This window comes from Amblyomma maculatum, chromosome 10, assembly GCF_055883805.1.
Source record: "Amblyomma maculatum isolate TAMU_Amacu chromosome 10, ASM5588380v1, whole genome shotgun sequence".
NCBI classification, from domain to species: Eukaryota; Metazoa; Arthropoda; class Arachnida; order Ixodida; family Ixodidae; genus Amblyomma; species Amblyomma maculatum.
Window position 1 is genome coordinate 114533088 of NC_139353.1, and position 24638 is coordinate 114557725.

A 24638-nucleotide genomic window follows, 5' to 3' on the forward strand; every position below is an offset into this window, starting at 1 on the left:
CAAACCTGAGCCATATAAGGGCAACATTTTGCACATATATGACCTTATCTGGCCCAGATAAGGACTTATTTGCTGCCTTATATATTTGTATCTGGCAGCATATGTTCCATATCTGAAGCAGATATGGGATTTCCGTAAGGGACACCACGGACCCCGAGCGCCCACGCTTAGCCGTGCGTGGCATCGTCGTGTCTGGGGAAAAGGGGATCCTGGTGGTTGAGCCGATGCCGAGTGTTTGGACCTTTAAGGCCCCTCGGCGGAGGCAACACACCACTTTGGCCCACGCTTCCCATAGACGGCACCTCCGGGCTGACCCACCCGGGGGAAATCGGCAGTCGCTTTTTCCTGTTCTCCCCTCCATCTTTCACTTTCCTATTTTCTTTCTTAGAACTGTCCTGTCCTCTCTTACCTTCTTCATTTCTTCCTACTTCCAGGCGGCGAGGGTTAACCTTGTGTGGCTAGCTACCCTGAGTTACGCCATATTGGGTTATAGTTACGGTGTACAGCTGGCGTGGGCAGGAATTGACAATTTCTGTCCCGTCCCCTCGTTGGGCTCCATGGTGGGTGGCTGGCACTGCAGCCGAACAATACAATTTTTTATGGCATCTAAACTCCTTAATCCCGATCGTCCTCCTTCTAAAAGGGGGCGCACCGAGACCACCATGTTCTTCTGAAAGAACATAAACAACTTTCCTCGTTTCCACGTGGTCCACAGTGACCACGAGGAAATCACTGCACGACTTGTGTCCCCATTTGTTGTTTCCCGAACGTTGACTGAGGCCGTTGGCCAGGGCTATAAGATAAAGAAACTTGGAAACGGTGACCTGTTACTAGAATTAATTTACAATCATCAGTATCAGAAGCTAAGTGCAGTCGAATCATTTGGAGAAATACCGGTACACATTAGCCCGCACCGATCACTAAACACTGCCCGAGGAGTCATCTCTGATGATGACCTTAGGTACGTGAGTGAACAAGAACTTCTTGAAGGCCTGAAGGAACAAAATGTCACAGATGTTTACCGGATAAAGATCAGACGAGATAACAAAGAGATAGAAACAAAGCACATTGTACTCACCTTTGCTGCAAGCACTCTCCCAGAATCTGTCGAAGTAGGCTACACAAAGATAAAACTGAGGCCCTACATCCCTAACCCACGCCGTTGCTTCAAATGTCAGAAATATGGCCATGGCTCTCAGAGTTGCCGTGGCCAACTCACATGTGCAAAGTGTGCCTCGCACGAACACCCTACAGACAACTGCGAAGAACAGCTGCTTCTCTGCTCAAACTGTGAAGGTAACCACCCAGCTTATTCACGCTCATGCCCATACTGGAAAAAAGAAAAAGAAATAATTACACTGAAAGTCACCGAAAACATATCTTACGGAGAGGCACGAAAGCGGCTTTCTCTTCCTCAAAAGCCACACTACTCCGTTGTGACGCAGCAGGGCGCGGCATCACAGCGGTCGTCGGCACCTGCCCAGGAAGCACGCAGTTCTTCCAGGGCAGCGCCACCTGCGCCCTCGGTGGAGTCAGCTAGCGCTACTCCACCACCACCCGCAAAGCTGGCTGCGCGGACCCCCAGGTCAGCCGGCCCAAAGGCCTCGACCCATGAGTCGAGGCCTAAAACTGACAATCCTGTGCTTTCTGCACAGTCGTCCACCGCATCTGAAGATGCGATGGACACAACTTCTTCACCCCAGCTGCCTAGGCGGCAAAGCTCACTGGAGCGAAAAAGAAAGGGAAAAGTCCCAATAACAGGTCCCAAAGACCTACAAACCTAAATTTAAACTTGTTCCTTAAATAACTTTTAATTATGGCGCTCCTCATTTATTGGAACTGCCGAGGACTCTTTAAAAATTTAGATGATATATATGAAATTCTTGCGGACTATCAACCAAACATACTTTGTCTGCAAGAAACCCATTTAAAACCAGCAGACTCAAATTTCCTTAAGCAATATAATGTATTCAGGAACGACAGGCAAGGCAGCTCTCACTCCTCTGGTGGCGTTGCCATTGTAACACAAAAATCAATCCCCTCTCGAAACATCTCACTCAACACAGACTTAGAGGCAGTGGCAATCAGAAGCTTAGTTTATGGCAAAATAACAACCGTATGTTCCCTGTATATTGCTCCAACTTATAAGCTAAGTAGCGAAAGTTTTGAAAAATTGATTGATCAACTTCCGGAACCTTGGTTGCTGGTCGGAGACTTTAATGCTCACCACCCATTATGGGGATGTACAAGGACGGACTCCCGAGGCGTTCTAATCGAAAAATTCTTATTGTCCTCGGGATCATGCTTACTAAACACGAAGCAGCCAACTTACTACAACATAGCTTATAACCCTTACACATCCATAGATCTAGCCATTGGCTCCTCGATGTTCCTGGCAGCTACAGAGTGGACTGTCATTAACAATCTATACGGAAGTGACCATTTTCCGATCTTAATAAAATATACTGGGAACGGAAATGAAAATGTGTCGAATCACAGAAAATTCAAAGAAAATGCAGCCAACTGGAAGATGTTCAGGGAACACTCATCACTGCCTTGTTCATCCATTAGTGGTCTAGATGTAGATGAAACTCAGCGCTTGATCACACTGCACATTATAGAAGCTGCAGAAAAATGCATCCCACAAACGTCAAGTAAGCCACGAAACAAACGAAGACCCTGGTGGAATGCAGAATGTAAGACTGCTCGTGAAGCTCAGAACAAGGCATGGTCGAACTTGCGACGACACCCCACAGCTGAAAACTTAATTGCCTTTAAGCGAGCAAAGGCAAATGGCAGGCGTGTTCGACGCATCTCCAAGCGAGAAAGCTGGTCATCATTCCTTTCTTCAGTGAACTCCTATTCTGACGCACACAAAGTTCACAACAGGATAAGAGCACTTAAAGGATATAGCACAGTCCCAACGCCCCTTGTCAGCACCAGTGGTGACTCTCTTGAACATCAAGCAGACACACTAGGGCAACACTTTGAATACATATTCAGCTCAGCACACTATACAGATTCCTTTTTGCGGCACAAGGCAAGAGAGGAGAGGAAGCACATACATGATAAAAGGCCATCCTCAGGAGGATACAATAGCCCATTCACCATGCAGGAGCTGAAGATTGCACTAGACACATGTGGTAACACAGCACCAGGTCCTGACAGGATCACATATGGAATGCTCAGGCATCTGCATGTGAACACTGTTGAAACCCTACTCTACCTGTATAATAAAGTATGGGCCACAGGACGCTTTCCTAAAGCATGGAAGGAAGCGATCATCATCCCAATATTAAAACCCGGAAAAGAACCCACACTTGCTGCTAGTTATCGGCCTATCGCACTAACCAGCTGTCTATGCAAGCTTTTTGAGAAAATGGTAACGCCTTCTCCATTTCCTTGAATACAATGGTCTTCTTTATCAAAACCAAGCTGGTTTTAGAGCTGGGCGATCAACAGCTGATCAGCTCATTGCCTTTGAGTCTTATGCAAGGGATGCTTTTGTACATAAACAACATTGTTTATCTGTTTTTTTCGATCTTGAAAAAGCATATGATACCACTTGGCGCTATGGTATCATCCGCGACCTCTTTTCTGTTGGCATCACAGGAAACATGTTGAGCACAATTCGAAGTTACTTGTCTGAACGGACCTTCAAAGTTCGTGTTTGCAATGCATATTCAAAGCAGTACATTCAAGAAAATGGTGTCCCTCAAGGTGGTGTTCTCAGTTGCACACTTTTTGTAGTCAAAATGAACTCTTTAAAAAGCGTGCTGCCAAAAACTATTTCTTGTTCTGTATATGTTGATGACGTCCAGATAAGCTTCAAATCTTGCAACTTGGCCATCTGTGAATGACAAATTCAGCTAGGTGTAAACAAATTGTCCAGGTGGGCTGATGACAATGGGTTTAAATTTAACTCTGGAAAGAGTGTTTGTGTACTTTTCTCTAAGCAGCGTGGCATCAGGCCTGACCCCAACATTACACTGAATGGCCAGAGCCTTGCCTTTAAAAAAGAACATAAATTTCTTGGCGTAGTTGTTGACGAAAAACTTTCCTTCATTCCCCACATAAAACAGTTGCGACTGAAGTGTCTCAAAGCGATGAATTTGCTAAAAATTCTCTCTCACCGGTCATGGGGCACAGACCGCGACTGCCTTCTGAACCTTCTGGATAGTGTAGTTCTATCACGCATTGACTATTGCTCGATGGTTTATGGGTCAGCATCATCCTCTGCGCTAAAATTGCTCGATCCCGTGCACCACCTCGGCCTTCGCCTCGCTACGGGCGCTTTCCGAACTAGCCCAATTGCTAGCCTCTATGTCGAGGCGAACCGATGGTCACTGCAACGAAGGAGACAATTTACTTCTCTAACTTATGCTATGAAGGTACTATGCCAACTGGACCATCCATGTCGTCGGCTCCTGCTTGACAAAACTGGCACAGCACTTTTCTAAAAAAAAAAAACCATCTCTAACACCGCCATATCCAATCAGAGTTGCCACGCACATTGAATATCTAAATGTTTCGGTTACCAGTCTTCATACAACTTCCATAAAAGACCTAATTGCTCCTTGGGAAATGCACGGTGTTAATTGCGACCTGTCGTTTCTTGAAGTGGCCAAACATGCATCACCTATTGCCATACAGCAGCACTTCATGTCACTTCAGGAGAAGTGCACTTGTGATGAATATTACACTGATGCTTCGAAGTCTGCTCAAGTCTCCTGTGCAGCACATGGACCAAAGTTTTCACAGTCAAAAACCCTGAACAGACATACTAGTATATTTACCGCTGAATGCCATGGTATCCTTTTAGCTGTGAGACACATTATAGAAAATAAAATACAGACGTCGATCATCTACACAGACTCCCTCAGTGTTTTAAAGTCCCTATCCTTTTGGAAATGGCAAAATAAGAACCCAGTACTGAACTCTCTTTATAACACCCTTATGTTTGCCCATGAACAAGAAATTAAAATTACACTGTGTTGGGTGCCAGGCCACCGCTGTATACCTGGTAATGAGGCAGCTGATAGGCTAGCTGCTTCAGCTGCCCTTCGAAATGACACAGACATTGATAAGATAACTTATCATGACCTCAAACCACACATAAAAAACATGATTCGACAACAATGGCAAGAGGAATGGGACGCAGCATCAGAAAATAAACTACACACAATAAAGGCAAAAATAGGCAGGTACACCACAGAAAAACAAGACAGATTTAAAGAAGTAGCCCTGTGCAGGCTGAGAATTGGCCACACATACATAACCCATACATATCTTTTAACCAACTCTCCTGCACCACACTGCTCGAGATGTGGTGATCGACTCACTGTCATACATGTTTTAATCATAAGTGCACAACTGGAACCAGAAAGAAGACGTCATTTTCCCTCCTTGTTCACTCATCAAATACCTGCACACCCATCCATTTTTATTGGCGACAACCAAATGTTTCCTTTAAAACAGGTGCTTAAATTTTTATCACAAGTAGGCTTTTTACATGAAATTTCTTATCGACGTGGGTCTCAGCCCGCTCCTCCTTCAGAGGACGGATGAGATCTTTTAATACATCTACTTATACATTGCGCATCCATTATATATCACAAATGAATTTTAGGCCCTATACACCATTGTTTTTAGCGATATTACAGAGCGAATACATTTTTAGGCCCTATACACCAGTTTTTTATCCCTTCATGAAAAATCACAACTACTCCATCATATAAACTTGAGTGCACCATTAACCTTGAGTTTGGCGCTCTTTGGCCTGAGTCGCCCTTGCGCCATTAAAATCCATCATCATCATCATCAGTTGTTTCACGGTGTAAGGCAAAAGCAGGGTAGACCCATCGATATGCTGCCCAGAAACTAACTCTATCCATGCTATTCCCTTGCTTCATACTACAATCCATAACAAGCAGATGGTGTTCATAAAACTTTGTTGTATCATAGCGAAGAACTGAGAGCACTGCTTGTTTTTGGCGATTGTCAGTTGTAGTAAATCACAATAAATCCCTCCCTTTCTTCGAAAGAAACTGTCGCAAACATGCATAGGAAAATGGTAAAATCATTCCTATGTTTTTTTGTTACACGGTGTTCTTTTTCAGTCATTCTGGTCTATTCAACATGTCCTAGCTACTCAACTTTCAGACGGATGCATTTGCCTTTTTTTAGGAGTCAGTTCGGAGCTGCACATGCTCTGCTGCATGGCACAGTGCAGCAACACAGACCCAAGAGCAATGGCCCGATGCACCCAACTGCACACCGCAGCATCGGTCCTGTTGTAAGTAGGATGCATTGCACAACAGGGTAGCAGTTGCCAGAGTTACATGTGTAAGCCTGCATATATGTTTTGGGGGTGGAGCCTCAGTTTGCAAGCCAACAAGGTTGACGACTGGGAGAGTTGGTAACGGCTCATTTTAAACCAACCAAAGGATGAGACACAGGGAAGAAGAGAAAGGACAAGAGAACGAGTCTTCGTTGTTTTCTTTCGTTCAATAAACATTCAGTTGGTAGCCCAGCCTTGTCCTGTTCTCTTATTCCCTGTGTCTCGTCCTTTGGCTTGTTGAAAATTGCAAGTCAACTTTTTGACAAGTGGACTTGTCTTCGTCTGGGCAGCATGGTCGTCAGGCGTCACTAGTTGGGGTGACCGTGCTGTCCAGACGAAGACTGAAGCTCCCGCTCAAGCATGAAGACTAATCAGCCAAGAAGATGCACACAGGAAAAAACAGAAGCAGAAAGAAAGACTGGTTCGTTCTTTCTGCCTCTCTGTTGTTTCCTGTGTGCGTCTTCTAGGCTGGTTAGTCTTTCTTCATGCAATGCACCAACCAGCCCAACCAACGTGTTTTACTCCCGCTCAACCCTTACTCAGTTTCTTTTCACTTCGTGCATGCATCTTACCTCATTCTACCCTGGAATATCTGCATGTTGTAACAAGAGCAAAAAATTGTGGCAGCTACGCAGGTCAACCTGAACCTGAGAGTCCTTGTTGCGGCCAGGACTCAAACTGAACTGCCTGCTGCCCCACTATCACCCATACCAAAATGCTTTAGAGCACAGCGTGCATCAACCCCACAGCCACGGGAACTGCCATCTCATACAGTACAGCCAGAAGCAGAGAGTTTGGTTTTCGACGATGGCTTGGACTGGGATGAAGAGAGAGAGCCAGCTGCAGAGCATGACACCACATATATGCCGTCATTTGAGACAAGTTTTGGCAAGTGTGTGAAGTGTGCGATTAATACTAATATAATGCTTACATGAGTATGTAAACTACAGTAGGCTCATGGTCACTGCTCAGCTCAAGAGTGAACAAATAACTCTTACCGATAGTGTGCACAGTTTAATGCATGAAAAATGCAAAACAGTGACTGATGAATGTGCATACTTAAAAGCCCTCCACTGTAGTGCCTCTTTCTTTCCCTTTTTTCACTCCTTCCTTAATGCTACAAATAAGTTACTCTTTGAAAGCGATATGCCAACTGCGCATTTATTTTTGCATACGGATAATTTATGTGTATATTCTGCAGTGCTCCCTAAGTAAATGTTGATAACGTTTGAGGGCGAGTTTGCATGTCAGTTCAGCAGGTACTGGAGTATTAATAATTTGAGCATCACCTCCACACACACCTATGAAACATGTAAATCGGCATAACTGTTTACTTGGAAGACATTCATTTTCCAGTACAGGGATGCAGTTGTGCAAACCTCAGACCAGGGTAGCGCTGTGAAAGGCCCAACCTTTTGTATTGCTAGAAAGGAGTTTCAAATGAGCCCATGACAACTCTAATGCAATGGAATGCTTTTTATTTGCAGTTCACATTCGGAGATACCTCTGCAAAATGAACAAAAGTTCATTGTATTTGAGGGGTGTCTGAGAGAGCTGGTAGGCACCTGCCGCACCTGCTCCCAACCCTGCCGCAGTCACTTTACTGTGGAAGGCACGCTGCTTACAGTGCGTGCTTCATGTGCACTCGGCCACGAGTTAACCTGATGGAGCCAGCCACAAGTGGGCAACAACGCAGCTGCCAATCGTCTGTTGGCTGCAGCCATACTTTTCTCCGGCTGTCCAGTGGCTGCAACGCTTCGTTGCTTGAAGGCCATCAATGTGCAGACCATCTGCGAGCGGACATACTACAATTATCAGCGAGCCTACCTGCTGGCTGCTATAAAGACGGTATGACTGCATGAACTACAAAGCTCTCTGAAGCTTCAAAAGCCTGGCAGAAGCCTCATTTTCATTCATAAGATAAACCAGAACGGCAAATCTGTCAGTAATAATTTAGGCATATATGAAAGAAATTTGATGCAAATTTACACTTTTCGGATTCAGTGCTGTGCATTAACATATTTCAGCTGTCCGTATCATAAAGCACTAAGGATGCATGGCTATGTACAGTAGCAAGTGAAGCGTTCCATGGCCAGAGACCTAGTGGAAACTGGGCCTCTTCAAGAGAGCTGAAACATACATTCGACACTTTTAATTTCAATGAAAATAATGTAATAATGTATGCTCACCCGGAACAACATATCAGAGTTTGATTTTTAAAAAATTTTGAAGTGCTATAAAAAATTTCTTGCAGCTAGCTGTCCAGCTATATTTCTGTCAACACTCCACGTACAGCCCAATGAGGCCATAGCTGTGATCTTTTCTCCCAGGATAGCTATCGTGTAAAAAATAATTATACGTGGCAACCTTGAAAAAAAAATGCTCAAATTGTGGAGGGGCATAGCTCCCAAAATATGAAACCCAAAAGCCAGCAACTTTGGGATATTATTATGCATTTTGTTGACAACATCCATACTGATTTTGGAGGGCCTGCTAAGTATCCTTCATGTTTGCAAATGTGTGCAATTGCAGTCAAGACATTTGGGTTGCCAAATTCAGAAAATGATTTACCATAAAAAGAGCCATATTAAATTTCATTCCAACCAAAACAAATGATGCTTCAGAACATGACCAATCATATGCATGTTCTGTGGCATTATTAATGTACTTCTAGATTTCAAAAGGTAGCGAATATAACCCTGTTGGCACGTTCATTGCGTTGACTAAAGCTGTGGATTAGAAGGATTGAGTCCCAACTTTAGGTGACTGAGTGGTCAGGGAACAGAGAAGAACTGTGAATTACTCTTTCAGTGACAGGTTTTTAGTGAAATCTTGGGCTAAAAAGGTCTAGCATTCTTTAATTATATTTATTTTGGCTTCGTGCTTACTTGCTCAACCCTATGCGCTCGCTCTTTTATGCCTACCAGTGCAATGCTTGCCTCCTCTAAGGATGCGCATCCTGCACCAAGCCACATAAACAGAACATGTAGTAAGCTGAAATTGTTGAAGCATTGACTTCACCCATGAGCGAAAGCAGTGCATCAAGCAGAAGAGTCGAGTGGCACAAAAAATTTGCCGGCTCCAAGTCTCAGCAGGCCCCCACTGGGGATTCCCGCCAACCAACTTTTGCAGAAACCTCTCATGAGTGCACAGATGTGCTTACCTTCCTGCCAACATTCTGTTTGGAATATCACAATCTTTCGCTCCTTTTCAGAAAAAAAAAAGAACATTGAGGGAAAACAGCAAAAATGCAGCTGCCAATTCCATCATTCAGAAAGGCACTAAGGCCACCTACGTCAGCGATGCATTGAGTTCACAGGTGCCAGAACAGTCTGTGGCTCAAAACAAGCTGTGCAAGCAACTCGTTAGATTATTTCTTTTTATCAGTATGTGGACACTTGCATGTGTTTCGGCTGCAGCCTTTAGCGGCATTTCTCAAGAACCTTAGCCCTTACTGCACCTAAATGGGAATGCCCTCATAAACAGAGTACTCGAGTAACTCTCAGCCACACATGCGACCCCATCGATAGCGTGCCAGGGCGCCCAATACACACACTTTCTGGAGCAGAGCTGGACCTTTCAAGGCATCCGTTGCTGCTGTTATTGTTCTTACTTTATTGGTCCGAACAGCCACCTGTAAGTATTTTAGCGGTCATAGCAAGAACACAGCCTACTGTAACTTAGCAGCAACCTAAAAGATAGATATCAAACCTAATTTCATTTTTAGAGTATATTTTGGAGTGCCTGTCCTAATGCAGAATAATCGGTTTGGTTTGGTTTGTGGGATTTAACGTCCCAAAGCACCTCAAGATGAGAGATGGCGTAATGGAAAGCTCCGGAAATTTTGACCACCTGGGGTTCTTAAACTTGCACTCTCTCTTTTTGCCATTGGTACCTGCTGGTACCACTGGTCCACGTTAAGGAGCTCTCAACAGTGGCTTTTTCAGGGACGGAAAGTCTCTTCTGGTCCCAATTACTCCAACAGTTCCATGATCGGCTCATTCCAGCAACAAAAACATTTTCCCCACACAAAGTCTGCTTGTCCGAAGGGAAGAGATGCATAAGGCAGACTTATTCTCAGCAAACCAATGTCTAGATTCATAATACCGTGAAAGTTCCTCCAATATAAATTTCATTTTTTATGTCTTCTGAAATAATCTGCACAGTACATGCGCTTTCAGTTGTATTTCTCAGCCATCAAAGCATGTGAATGCACGATATGTTAGTGAACTACAGCTGGCTAAGCTCATGGGCAGCTGATCACAGCTAGGGGACTAACCCAACAAGGTTCATATTATCAGAGCCAAACATGTCCCTTTAAGCAGCGAGAGATAAACAGTAAAAGAGCAAACTTTTTCAGCCACTCACTTTGGCACTAAATTTAGAAAATTGTTTTTAACACTTCATGCAACTACCTTTTCAAGCCTTATTTAACAGCATGTGTGTGCTAAGTAAGATTGTAAAAACCTAAAATAGAGTTCATATTTTATATCAGGCACTTAAATATAGAAGGTATCGATCTTATGTAGGCACAACAAGTGAAAACATGCTGTCCTGCATGCAGCTTTTTCAGGAGCAGCAGGCACTTCTGGCAGCTGACCTTCAAGGCATGCAGCTTGACCTTGCTGGCGATTGTCGGTGCGACTCACCTGGGTACAGTGCCAAGTACTTAACCTACAGCCTGCTTGCCACGAAACTTGGCAAAATTGTCTGCACTGAGCAGGTTGTGGTTAAAGAGGTGAGTTTTCATTACCTGCAAACAAGGAGCAATGCAATGATGGCGCAACAACATTATGTAGGTGATTTACCTGGCTTGTGTGTACAGGCCCTCGTTTGACGTCCCAGTGCCACCGCAATTTTGTGCCAGCAAAGAAAAAAGAAAAAAAAAGGAGTGTTGACAAATCAGAATGAGGTTACATAAGTAAAATGCATTAAATTGAAATCAAATGTCATCAGTCGTGCGAGTTGTATACAAACACAGAAGAGGACTACAGACTACATAGTGAAGGTCAGAGGTGCAGCCAGCGGGAGGGCTTATGGGGCTTTAGCCCCCCCCCCCCCCCCCCGAAATTGTTTTGTACTGTCATACACCGCAGACCAAAACAACCACTAGAGCCGGAAATCAATCTGGACTTTGTCTCCAGTATGTCTTTTTCACACTCAAAAAGAGATTTCTGCGGGAATAAAAAAAGCGAAAGGTGCATTTAGTTTTCTGAAATCGTTCATTGGACCATACAAGGGAGACAAGCCATACTACTATCAGACAAGCTGACAAAGCACGCAGATATGGAATGCATGCAGAAATTAAAAAAAAAAAAACTTAGAAAGGAGCGTGACATCACATGCACAGCCTCCACAGGCCAAATTCGATCTTCTGACGCCGCGCTGTCTTCTCCCTCTCGGGCCTCTTGTTCGCACTGAATCTCTGAGTTTTTGTGTCGAAGTGGTCTACTGAGAGTCCTCGTCTGTTCGTAACATTCCAGTTAGTTAGAGTGCAGATGCTGCATTATAATCAAAGTTATAAGCACACTAGAGAGTGCAGGCAATCATTCCATCTGCAAGTCCGTCAGGAAGACTACGTACTCAAGCTAATGTTAATTGTATGGCTGAAAAACTGCCTATGATGAATTTTCAGTTCTGCATTTGCTAAATTAAAAGAATGATTTTAGTCTGAGACAATTCATGCGCAGGATACTCGATGGAGCGAAAGTCCCGGATGGTACTAGTTTTCCGCGCAATCTTTGCATCCCGGCATGCAGAATTTATGGCGGTTAATAGGTTGGAGACAGGTATCTCGATACGGAGGTGGCTAAGCAGCAACTTCAGCCCCCCTCGAAAAAAATTTCTGGCTATGCCACTGGTGAAGGTACTTTTTACAGAAAATGTTCAAATGGTAATCAGGAGCGGGTTCACACAAAGTGATATAATGCTTTCACTACTCACGGCATGTCCTCATAAGAAATGAAATCCTGTTATAAAAGTTTGCACCACACTAGCAACTTTTGATCTGCTGATGGACATCTGAGTAATTTAGGGGAGGAACTGTAATGCACACAAGAGGACCTGAATGTGTATAGGGTGATAATAGGACTGAAAAGTGACATCAAGTAAACTGAAGTAAGTTAACAAGGTACGAGAAATAGAAAATTCACTTGTCTATGTTAAGTAGCATTGCTCATTAGGAACCAAAGAAGGAAGTTACCAGTGGAATAAGGAGCAACTGAGGGGCAGCTTAAAAGCCCCGTCAAGTGAATAGCCGCACCATAATATTGCTATGAGGAAGCCGAAGATACGTAACATGGAAGACAGATAACTGAAAGTCACTTCACATAACAAACAAGATTCCAAACAAAGGCAAATGCACCAGGGTGGAACGGAGTAAAGTAAGCTGGCGAGATGTGGAAATTCAAAAGCCACAGCTGGTGCTGGAGATAATTAGAAGTGAATGAGTGTGGAAGCTAATAACTGTAATGAAAGAAAAAAGTGGTTTCTTAAGTTATTTCATATTGTGCTTTTTTGTTTCTTTCACAGTCAGATGCAGTGCCTAACAGCGTAGCAATGGAGAAAGGACTGAGAAAGTGCCTGGAGGGCCTTGAGGATGCAGGAGTCACAGTATGCTCTTTGACAACAGGTAATTTCAGGCTTCTGTACTTCGCTATAACATGACAAGGCAATCTCTTATGTAGTCCAAGGTTGAAAAAAAGCTTGTCTTACGAGGAAAAGGCATGATTTTGAAACAAATATCAGCTGAAGGAAAAGACAGGAAACGAATGATTTCAAGGCCCGTATGGGTCCTTTGTTCAGAAATAGAAATGAAAACCAGTTCGGCCATGTTTATACATGCGATGACCACCGCAATAAGCATGTGTAAGCTTCTGGCATGGGCTAATGTGTCCGGTTAAGTGTGTGCAGAGTTCATTGGTTGTGGAAGGACTCTAGGAATAGGTGCAATGATAATGTTGATTCTCTGGCAGTGATTGTGGCAGAGTTTTGCGCAACAGTGTGATCTATTTTTGAGATCATCTGCCAAGGCATTCTACTTGCTGCAACTATTAGCGACCCTCCTCAGGGTACCAAAGAAAGAGTTCAAGCAGGCCACCATTCCTCATGCAGCAGACGTAAGCAAAACAATGGAAGATTTTTCACTAGCTGCGATGTTAAAGTATGCTATGTGCCTACTAGCAAGCTGCGGCAGCAACTTGTGTGTGGAGCAGTTTATAAAATCTCACGTAAAGATTGCGACGCAGTAATTGAAATCTTGATGCTGCTCTGTAGATTCTATGGTAATCGGAGCCGCTCATAAGGGCTCCGTGCAGAAACCCATGGATGGATGGATTGAAACGGGGTGGTAGCAGTAGCTATCATGCTCGTTTTTCTCCCTATATCTTAATTATTATTTAGATTGGTTAACTAAACCACCATTCTATTTATTAAATTTTTGTTTCTACATTACTAACATTATGTCACTTCTCTGCTTTTAAGCCACCAATCTTCCAGTCGCTTTTTGCTAGTTTCCACCGCCGGTTTATTCACCCGGCCACTGGTATCTCTAAACCCCAGAGCTTCAGGAACTGAGCCTGCATCAATTTCCGGATGGATACCATTACATTCCAGTATAATATGGTCAACTGTTTCACTGGAGTTACCACATACAGCACATGCGTCATCTTCATTGTTAAATTTCTTTTTGCAGCTGCGTGTTATAAGGCACCCTGATCTAGCTGGGCGTTTATTTCTAGGCTGGAAACACGAGAAATGGAAGACCACAGGAGGAGAAACACGGGCAGTTGGGAAAGGCCGAGCAAAAAACGGAGGGGGGGGGGGGAATAAAAGAACACATTTTTCTTTGGTTTGCATAACAAAAGCAATGAAAGCTGGGGCAGAGCATCGACACCTGACGAAGGACCCCGTATAAGATTGGAGCTCACGCAAGGTATCGTAGACAGGCAAATATAGACCACAGGACAGCTTAAGTGAAAATTATGCAATGATTAACTGTATCCACAAGCACGGCCCCCTGGGCGTGCATAGCGGTCCCAGTAGATGTGCATTCCATTTCTTGGGCATGCCAAATGACACTATGCAGATAGTGCAGATGCCTAGGAGTTGCCCAATTTTTTTTTTAGAGTTGAGAAAGACTGCTAACGCAGGTGAAGGTAGTGTGATCTCTTTTGGGAAAATCGCTTCATGCAAAATCTAGGCGCGGCAAATCCAGGCATGATCGCCAGCTCACTGCTCATTGGATAGAAGCGATTCGTAAAGCTTATTTGGGGACGTGAAATATATATAATCAAGCCAGTGAAAATCGGTACAACCCAGCAACCCAGCGACTGCAACTTAGAAATTCATTTGGTCCATAGAAAGAATGAACGCCGAATGCGACCCACGCGCAGCAGATCCACTGTGTTTCCACGGTGCGGCCGGGCACACCAGCACTACAAAAAACTCCTTTTCGCCGTGAGGGGCGCTCGCACTGCGGAGCGAGCTACTCCTGCACGGTGCTCATAGTAGCATTCATTTGACCTTTGGGTTGGCGGGCCATTTGTCCAAGAGCTTTCAGAATGCCAGTGCAATGAGTTATAAGTCATGATGTTCCACTGCTTCTGTAAACAAATATTTTCTCTCAGTAATTAGTTTCTGCCGAGTAGAAAAGCCAGGTATTAAACACTGGTTTGATGTATGGCACGTTGCCAAAGGTAAGTAAATATGGCACTGTGTTGTTACTACAAGAGACTCAAGGTTATGCTTTGCAAGAATAACAATTTCTTGTTTTGTTCTAGGCCTCAAGAAAAAACTGCAGTTGTGTAGCCGCAAACACCCCATAATACAGGAATGGGTCGAAAGCATAATTGATCATCTTTACTGGGTGGCCGCTATGGGCCGAGGGAATGGAGACCTCGTGGTCAGCATGTGGAACAGCTGGCTTAACCATGTTTGCGACAAGCACGATGGCCACGAGGGACCCTATGAAAAATGCGTGCATGCCCCTCTTGGAAAGCGCCAGTGGTTGAAACAAAGTAGTGTTGTAGAATGCTGTTAGTACTATAATTACTCCATTTTGAATTTTAGTCCGCAGTAATAGAATCAAAACTGGACTTGACCAAATGCGATTTCTTTCAGATTCCAAGGCCTTCCAGCATCTGAAGGAAATTGTTACCAATCGTTTGTTCCTGCGTGACATCCGTCAACTGTCTCCCGACGTGCAGACCTTTTCATTGGAGTCCTTCCACAGCCTGCTAATCCAGTTTGCTCCCAAGGCAAATGCCTTCTCAGAGGAAGGGATGCAAGCAAGGTATGTATGTTTTGACATGTGGCATGCAAGCAAATCAACAATTTCCCTTGACATAGGACCAGGCTGGCTGTGATGCACTTCAATGAAAATGCCCTGCGAATGCAAGCGGAGACAGGAGACGGAGAGCAGCGATGGAAGATTCGAACGTCTAAAGCGAGGAAGGGACACTTCACTGTCTGTCCAATTAAAGAGGAGCCAACATACAGTAAGCAATTAATGGACACCTAACAAACACCTGTACACAGAAGCATTTTTTAATAATTACAGCCTTGTCACAAGGTCACCAGACTTTCAGTATTACTAAAAGTCTTACTAGTCTATCATTCAAAGACAATAGATATACCAAATTATTATCATCTTGACGTGGATCGTGCAAACTTGTACAAATATTCAGTCTAATTCTGCTGTTGTACAGTCAAACCATACCTAACTTGGTGCTTTTTTTTCCCACAGGCTATATTGACAGCCTCTTGGCCAGTGTTCTGGAAAGTTGCGAGGGCTCTTCCTACAAGGAAAGCTTCCTAAGGAATCGGCCGCCAACTCCGCACCACATGACGAGCCACACAGCAGGCCTGAAAAGCAGGACCTCATCACTGCCAGGCATTCAAGGTTTTCAAAACCACCACCACCACCTCCACTATTCCTGCCTGCACTACCATCAACATCAACAGGTTCATGAATCACACATCGCAGTGCAGGGCTACACAGAAATTTCAACCACCTGGGTTTCTGTAACGTGCACTGACAGACATCGCACAGTACATGGGCGCCTTGCTTTTAGCCTCCATTGATAAGCGGCAGCTGCGGCCAAGATTTGGTACCACATACTTGGGTTGGGTAGTCGAGCGCCCTAACTACTGAGCCACTCTGGCGGGGCAAAAGAAAAGTTATTGATCATTCATCATTTAATATATTAGCACCATTCACAATTCTCTGTGTTTGGACACTACCTGTACTATGTTAGAACTTCTTCATCGAGAGAGGAAGATTGCAAGTTGCAAGGACCATTGCAAGTTCAAGTGGTATACAGTCTAAGCTTCATTGCTTCCTTTCGCGGCCGCCTCGGCTCCACTCCATTTAGACAATCCACGCAGCAATAGGAATCCCAGGAATCTCGCAGGACAATGCCACCCACAGTGACACAAGGCGCAGTACTAGTAAAGAAGACAGGTGAAGCTTGCAACGTTGGCGGAGAGGTCTCTTGCTGTAAGCATGAAACGCTACCTGGAACCACAACAAAATCTCCGCACCCATCTTGATGGTATCCCTGCCGAAGTGGAGGAAGAGCCAAGACGGGAACTAGAATTCACCGATCTCAAGGTCAATGTTCTGCTAGACAGAACTGAAGCATTGTATCATCAGATAAAGAACATGGAAGAGAACTTTTTCGAGGAGACTAGACAAATTGATCAAAGGAAAGTCCTCAGATGCTGCTACATACGACAAGGTAGTAAAAACTACTGTGAGACTCGTCTCAGGCTCGGGACCCAAAGATCTACCCAGATGGCGCGCCAACAAGGCTTCGTGGGCGACTTAAGTTCCTTTCGGAGCGACTTCAAGTCTTTGCTGCTATTTTGAAGAGCCATTTCTGCTCTGTTGACTCACTACCTAACCTTGCCCACATGAGCTGCCACAATCCACATCATCACAATGACCCATTAGGGTTTCTTTCGCTACTTTTGGTATGAGCGAAGACCTTTTACAAGACTTCTAGAAAGCCGACCTTGATTGGGATGAGATACTGCTGCACCTTTGGAGAAGATCTGATGCTCATGAATGGAATATAGAAGCAGCCACTTTACAACTTCTGCATTGCTAGGTTTCTGGGAATGCATGGTAACATGGAGTTACATAATTCTGACTGCCCCTCGATTAATTTATTAGAGAATGTTCAGCTTCACATTCCTGCACAGAAGCTGCCGAGCAGTTCACACGTCGTGAATATGACCTCTCGACCAAAGCCTCCTATTAACATTTTTTTTATTGAAGTTTTTAGCAAAAAAACAGTTTTGTAGTGAGACCGAAGCGAAAGGTGACGTACAAAGATGACTGAGATATTCAGCTCCCTTACTAGGCGTTTAAGAGCAAATGCGTAGATTTTCCGCTACGTTAACAACTTGAAGAACAAGGAAAAGGCGACTGGACTATTTTCGGCAGAAGTTTAAAAAGCAGAACGTCACATTGTTCATAACGAACAGCAGTGCCTTGAAGCCGTAAAACCCCTACACAGGGGCATTTGAGGTATAAATAAAAAAATTGCGTGAAAAAGAAAGCCCCACTTTTTATGCGGTTGAGTATGGCAGCTTTGGTTGCATTTTGACAACGATGGACTGCTATGAGTCCTAGGTGTCTGCGAATCAAAGATGACGTGTATGGAGCATGGAATCTCACCCTTTTGCCGAAGAACTCCCATTTTTCCCGACTAATCATCCTGCAGACACACGAGCAGGTTTATCACACTTGCTTTCAAGACACCTTAACACAGGTGTGCAAAAAGTACTAGAATCCTCATGCGTGGCAGCCAGTTAAAAAGGTGATCCGAGGGTATTTCATCTGTAGAATGCCAAGCCGTTTCAAAAGGTAACATCTCCACTACACGTCGACTGCATCAACAAGTCATCCCCTTTCGTTGTGACAGGATATTTCTTCGCTGAGCCTGCGCTGCACCCAGAAGCAACAGATATGCAAGCGATGGATATGCAAGCAACAGATATGCAGGCAGCAATAACATAAAGCAAGAAGCAAAGGGACTGCAGGGCCATCATGGATAGATCCAGCCGCTGCAGCCAGGCCAGCTTGCGTAGCGGAGCAAGTTGGCGTTCAGACAGGTGACTGGCGATGCTTGTTATAAGAACCAATACAAATGCTGACAAGAAGAGTGGAAACACTACCAAGTAAAGAGAGAAAGAGAAAATAATTTAATGAAAAGGAAGGCAAAGAGGTCGGCGGGCACATGTCACCCTGGCCTGCTACTACCAAGTAATTTACTAAGCGAGTATATCTGCAGCAAAGTAGGCGAACTTGAAGGTCAACCAGTTTTACATTATAATAGTAGCATTACCGAAGGCATTGTGAGCACTGAGGAAGTCTGAAAGTGCAGAAGAGAGAATAAAAAAAAAAAGAAAAAGAGGAACACTTGAAAAAGACAAAGGAAGTGCAGTAAAAAAAAATACAGTGAACGAGTAAATGGCGGTAAGCAGAAAGACACTATATTTGCCTAGGAAGAGAGTAATGCAAGCTTATTCTGGCATGAGCGGGCACACAATGTGTGCTTCCAAGTAAGGGCATTGCTTGTGCCACTTCTCATAACTGGGCTGTTGATAGATATAATAAAAAGAGATGGCTACGAGCAACTGGACTTCTTGTGTACATAACATTATTTATACGCTGGCAGATAACTGCTCCCTGCTGTGATTCTCTTTTTCTAGCTTGTACCACTGATTTGCTAACCTTTGACAGCATGAAATTTTTTTTCGTCTGCTCAGTTTAGCACCATTTGCACTTGTGTGGCTTCCCGAGCAACTAGTCTTGGCAGCTAGTGACACTGGGTGCGATGAAGAACCGCAACGATATCTGTCACCGCAAAGTGCCGAACAGTATGGAACAATATAGCAATGAAGAAATTTGCCTTAAAAAACAGGTTAAATATTGAAGCACGGAATGACATTTTGGTGTAAGAACTGAACGGCATTAAAAGTGCTGCCCTTGATCATGACTTTGTTCTCTTTCATTGTGAACCAATAGTAAACTGACGCGACGGCCAGACAGCGTCTGTAATGCACAAACTTGAGAAAAATTGATGACGAAGTCAAAATAGGAATGAAAATAGCAGACGTAAATAAAAGATGCCTGCTGTAAACTTTCTCAATAAAAAGAACTATTCACGGCTTCCGTACATCTGATTTCTACACATGTGGTAGGCAACACATTTGCCATTGACAATTCACTCTCTCGTGACCTCCACACTACACTGAATGTTGTTCACAGGTAAGGACAAGTTGTACTCTGTCTTGCAACAAGCGTTAGTGAGAACACTTAAATGGGCTGCACACACAGCGACATGCACACAAGGTAAAATGCACTAAGAACACGTACCGTGGGCCCTGAGAAGGGCCGGTGAAATCTTGCTGCTGTCCTGCAAAAGCCATGCTGGTCCCCTGCCAACAGTATTAAAACAGTTCGCGAGAGAAATGGGCTTATAGCAGCACTAAGCAAATATGCAGCTAACGGGAAAAGTGTATCATGACATGGGTGGGTCATTACCTGCACTTAGAGGCCAGGGTACCGAAAGCCCACATAGCTGGCTGATGGAAAGTGGCGCCGGATGCGGGAGACAACGCATGCCGGCAGCACAACCCTGTTGCCTCTCCCGAGACTCCTCCATACCCAGCGCGTGAACGAGCGGTACGCGAGGAAACGATAGGCGCTGAAAAAAAAACAGGGGTTGAAGCATATAAGTTCAATTGCGAGACACTTCGAGATTACCTGTGCAGCTCCCCGTCCACCTCCAGGTCGACGCTGTTCTCCCTCATCTCCCAATAGACGACCCTGAGCACTTCAGGGGTGCAGCAAACGCTCTCAAATACCGGATGCATGGTAATGCAGCCCTCCGGATTCTCCGCAACCACCGCCGGAACGTCGCGGCAGCACACTTGCTCCAGTTGTGTGGGCATTGTTTCGCAGAAGCCGCAACTGCACCTGCGTTAGCCTTAAATGTGCACCTGCATATTTTGTATGACTTATACAACTAAGCATATGCAGACGATCATAATTTGACGTAAGTTCAATGCGCGAAAACACGCAAGAAACGTAACGGCCGGGACGCGTCCCGTTACCTTTCTGGTGTCCGTGTGTGTTTTCGCGCCTTGAAATTACGATGAACTATCACCAATTAGCTCAACAAAACGTTCTTTTGATCACAATTCGATTCCTCAGGTTCATCACTTACCCCTCAACACCATCGCCACCGCCGTCGTCAGGGGAGTCCGGTGAGCCGGCGAACGAGTCGCTTTCACCGTCGTCGCGATTTAGCGCCGGGTTGACAAGTGGTGTGTTCTTGTAGGGCTCGAAGCCCATCTCCGCTGACATCCGCAAAAGTCGCTGCTCAAGCTCGGGGTCCATGACGGGACGACAAAGGGCGCAAAGATTTGGCGAAGACAGGCAAGCGCTAGAAATCTATGCGACGCAAGTTGACGGGTTTACGCGAACACGCGAGTACGGTACGCCAGCGAGCGCGCGGCAACCGGAAGTTCGTCTGGGTGACGTATCTCTGGGCGGAGCTTTGAACTAGCTTGTATTCTTTATTTTTTATGACTCCCTTCGGCGTACGAGTTCAGAGGGAAAATTGGACGGGTCATTTTTAATCGCCGATATCTCTGGTTTGGCAGAAGCTAGATCAAAAATTTTTGTGGGAGAATGATGGGTGGTTCAATATCTATCAGTGTTATGGCGTTGTTTACTCTTCTTGATGACCCCTTTTTGGGGACCTTTAAGTTGGATTATGTGTTCTCCATCCTACATAAATAATGCATTATGTATGTAAGCACTCCAGTAGAACTTTTTGCTGGGTTAGTTGGTGCATGTTATGAAATAAAGAAGCGTCCACAATAAACAAATATAACTAAGTGTCACGGACAACTTGTATGAAAGAGGACTGAACAAGGGTAGAGGGAGATGCCTAAGTTCGCAGGTCAACGTTTTGACCAGTTGGCTTGTCTTCATCTGGGCGGAGAAATCATCACTGGCACGGGTTTAAATACGCTGAAGAAAAGCTGAGGAGGAGGAGGGTGCTTGATAAGAAAGTAGGTCAAGAACTGAAAGAAAAATAGAGAAAAAAATTTCTTCAGTATGGATTTTGCAGCCTGGACTCTGTTCCTGTGGCCTGAAAAAGAAATAAAAGTGGCAGCAGCAGGAAAAACTACAATGCAGGGTAGATGATTAGTCAGCATAGTCCAGGGTTTCACGGACTACCGTCTGGCGAAAGGCGAACATTGCAGAAACAAACATACACTCGCCAAAATGTTCTAAAAAATGGAAACGTGATATTTCGGGGCCCGTGCGGGTCCCTTGATCACATGGAGCGCTGCATGGAACTAGGGCAGCTTAAATGCGATAAAATTGGGTAGTGTCCGATTGTAGATCTCTGGAAGATTTCCACGTGTCCTATTAAAAGCATAACACGAGGCATGCTTTTAGCAGGACACATGTAAATCTTCCAGAGATCTACAATCGGACGGTATGCAATTTTAACCATATTTAAGCCGCTGTCGTTCCATGCAGCGCTACATGTTAACAAGGGACTCGTACCAGCCCCGAAACGTGGTTTTTCCTTTTTTTTTTCAGAAGATTGGAGTGAGTGTATGCTTGTTTTAGCAGTGATTAGTCAGCACCTAAAGCAGTTTTAGTGCAGACACACTTTTCTTGAAAAACAACATGCATTCCAAAATGTCCTGATAACTGATATCTGCAGGGGAACAATTCTCAAAAGCTTTCCCCAAAGGGGGAGAAGGAAAAAGAGATAGAATATTAACAGGACAGTGAACCATACCTCCCACTGTGGTTCACTGTCCTGTTAATATTCTTTTTTTTTATGTCCATCTCCCCCATCTGGAGAATGCATTTGAGAATTTTTTTTTTGTGTGTGTGCAGTCGTGGCCGAGCGGTTAAGGCGATGGACTAGATATCCATGCAGGGTGTTTTGCTGGGCTAGTGCTGGCTGGCAGATGAGACAGTGCGGGCTGGCAGATGAGAACAAAATCAAAAGCATATTTAAACCCTTGCCAGCGATGCCCGCGCTGCCCAGATAAAGGCAAGTCCACTTGTTAAAATGTTGGTTCAACCTGCAAACTGAGGCTTCAACCCTCTACTCTTTTCCAGTGCTCTTTCATACAGTGTAGCAATCTTCTTCCTCTCATTCTTCATGAAGAACTTGTAGTGGAACTTGTATTCGTTCGTCATTGGCGCTTCGTTATTTTATAGCAATATGTATAACTATGTACTAAATACCTTATTCATTCTTGGTAGTTGGATTTCAGCCGAGACTTGTTTCAGACCACTTTGAATATTATGTTGAGCATCAGTGTTCCTTAAATCCCTGTATTAAGTGAATGAAAGGCAACATGAGTGGAGAGGTTATCATTGATGTAAATGTGAGCAGACAGAAATGGAGCTTCTCATGGCTTCTTTATTCATGTGTCATTAAATTGGGAATTCTTTAGCACTCTCATAATAAACTTTTACTAATGGATGGCTACGGCTGCTGCAAAAGCTGGTTAGTATTGAAATCGTGCTAAAACAAAATGCTAACGCATTATATGCTTACTTTGAGGCCTGTATTTGAAATCGGATATATTGTGAGATATGCAAGCGCCTCAATATGGCCAAATTATTTCAGGTTCAATCGTTTACATAATTCATTCAAAAAGGCCAAATGCTGAGGCAAATATAAAGTCCTAATTTATCAGAGGTGAGATTTGGAAGAAAGAAAAAAAACAACCCTTACTGCGACTATAGATGAAGCCACAGCTGGACCCAATTGCTGTATGAAGCTGCTGTAACATTCCTAGCGAGCTAATTTGTGTGGTACCAAGAGCCTGCCTATTAATATGGCCTGAATATCAGTATTCTATCATTAAAATAGATCAGAACAAAATGAAGGCAATAAGCTACATAAAGTCAAGGAGACTGAAAAAGGATTGAGGGGCAGCCGCAGTCTGCCAGTGGATGTTTTGACAAGTGACTTGCCAATGTCTGGGCAATGGTGTAGTTTTTGTTTTTGCTTCCCAAGGACTAAGGCGAGTAGGGAAGGAACAAAAAGATGCTGCCTTGGAGATGGCCTTATATTAACTTGGAACTTGTGATCCATAACCTGAAGAAAATAAAAACTTTGCAGCAGCAGTTAAAGAACAGTGCATTGTACAAGATGAATAGGTGATCCCTTAACCTGATGAAAATAAAAAATGTTGCGGCAGCACTTAAAGTGCAGTGCATTGTACACGATGAATAGGCACAAGAAGCAGGTTGAATGTTTGCATGTGTTTGTAGGAGAAAATTGATAATTTTGCAAGTGAATTGACATGCCAACTTAGCTGCGAATAGCAGTAGGTACTGTGAGAAATAGATCGCACAAAAGGCAGGGAAGTAGAAGACGGAGTTTCTAGGAAGGCATTGCTGACGAGTCTGGAGGGTGACATTGAGGAAGGAATAAATAAGGTAGAAAGGAAATACTTGAACAGAATGAATTATGAGACGCCGCACATGCAAAGGATGAAATGCCAAAAAAAAAGAGACAAATACAATACAAAGTGAGAAGCACCAACAAAAGTTTCAAAAAGCAATGCAGCTCATACTGTAGAGGGGGGAACAATTTTGAAAAAACAGTTGATGTATAGAATAGATGAATAGATGATCGTTTGGAGCGCAGGTCATCCGTTAACGCATAAGAAAATTACATATTGAAATATTAACATAGTTTACAGGGAAACTTGGTAGACTTAGTAGTTTCTGAACAATATTCCCCTCTGGATACCTTCACCACAACTGCAAAGTATGAAAGGACCAATATATGTATCGTGTGGCTTGGTAATACACCTTTCCTCTCATGCACACTCATACTGGGTTTCCTGAAGAATGCATTTCACTAACCTTAGTTGCCATTTTTCTTGTGATATTTGGCAATAGCAGCATTCACAGCACTGTTAAGACTGCCATTCAGTGGAAAACATGAAGGCATGCTGAAAAAATTTGTATTGCTCAAAATGTGTGGCAGCCACTCAGCAGCGGATGCAATAGAGCAAGGTGTCTATGTGTTTGCAGTGTCAGTGCGCGTTAACTATAAGTGGTTAGAACTTAGAGAGCCCTCCACTATGGTGTGTCTCATAGCCTGAGTCGCTTTGGGGTATTAAGTGCCCTAAACCATAAAGAAAAAACGTTTGACATCAGTGTGAAGTGGCTGAGCTGAAAATCATTATACCATTCGTAAACTCTGACTACATGGCCACTTCTTGC

General features: G+C 44.1%; 2 protein-coding genes across 2 annotated transcripts; one reads left to right on the forward strand and one right to left on the reverse strand.

Moving 5' to 3' along the window:
• Positions 1-6259: 6259 nt before the first annotated feature.
• Positions 6260-19046, forward strand: LOC146177281 (uncharacterized). Its single transcript, XM_084581505.1, has 11 exons — positions 6260-6295; positions 8015-8188; positions 10905-11078; positions 12872-12971; positions 14349-14363; positions 14968-15036; positions 15121-15357; positions 15461-15632; positions 15689-15837; positions 16086-16232; positions 19027-19046. The coding sequence occupies exons 1-11, from the start codon at positions 6260-6262 to the stop codon at positions 19044-19046; spliced, it is 1293 nt and encodes a 430-aa protein (XP_084437631.1).
• Positions 19047-19901: 855 nt separating this feature from the next.
• LOC146177282 (uncharacterized) lies at positions 19902-20753 on the reverse strand. The gene is made up of 3 exons (XM_084581506.1): positions 20581-20753; positions 20118-20330; positions 19902-20058 (listed from the first exon to the last, which is right to left on the reverse strand). The coding sequence occupies exons 1-3, from the start codon at positions 20751-20753 to the stop codon at positions 19902-19904; spliced, it is 543 nt and encodes a 180-aa protein (XP_084437632.1).
• Positions 20754-24638: the final 3885 nt, after the last annotated feature.

Coding starts and splice junctions, on each gene's coding strand:
- LOC146177281 (XM_084581505.1), top strand. CDS start 6,260: ATGCACCCAACTGCACACCGCAGCATCGGTCCTGTT. Junction 8,189..10,904: donor TGCTGGCTGCTATAAAGACG/GTATGACTGCAT, acceptor TCCTGCATGCAG/CTTTTTCAGGAGCAGCAGGC. Junction 15,838..16,085: donor TAAAGAGGAGCCAACATACA/GTAAGCAATTAA, acceptor TTTTTCCCACAG/GCTATATTGACAGCCTCTTG.
- LOC146177282 (XM_084581506.1), bottom strand. CDS start 20,753: ATGGACCCCGAGCTTGAGCAGCGACTTTTGCGGATGTCAGCGGAGATG. Junction 20,331..20,580: donor GGTGGCGATGGTGTTGAGGG/GTAAGTGATGAA, acceptor AGGCTAACGCAG/GTGCAGTTGCGGCTTCTGCG. Junction 20,059..20,117: donor GTGGACGGGGAGCTGCACAG/GTAATCTCGAAG, acceptor TTTTTTTTTCAG/CGCCTATCGTTTCCTCGCGT.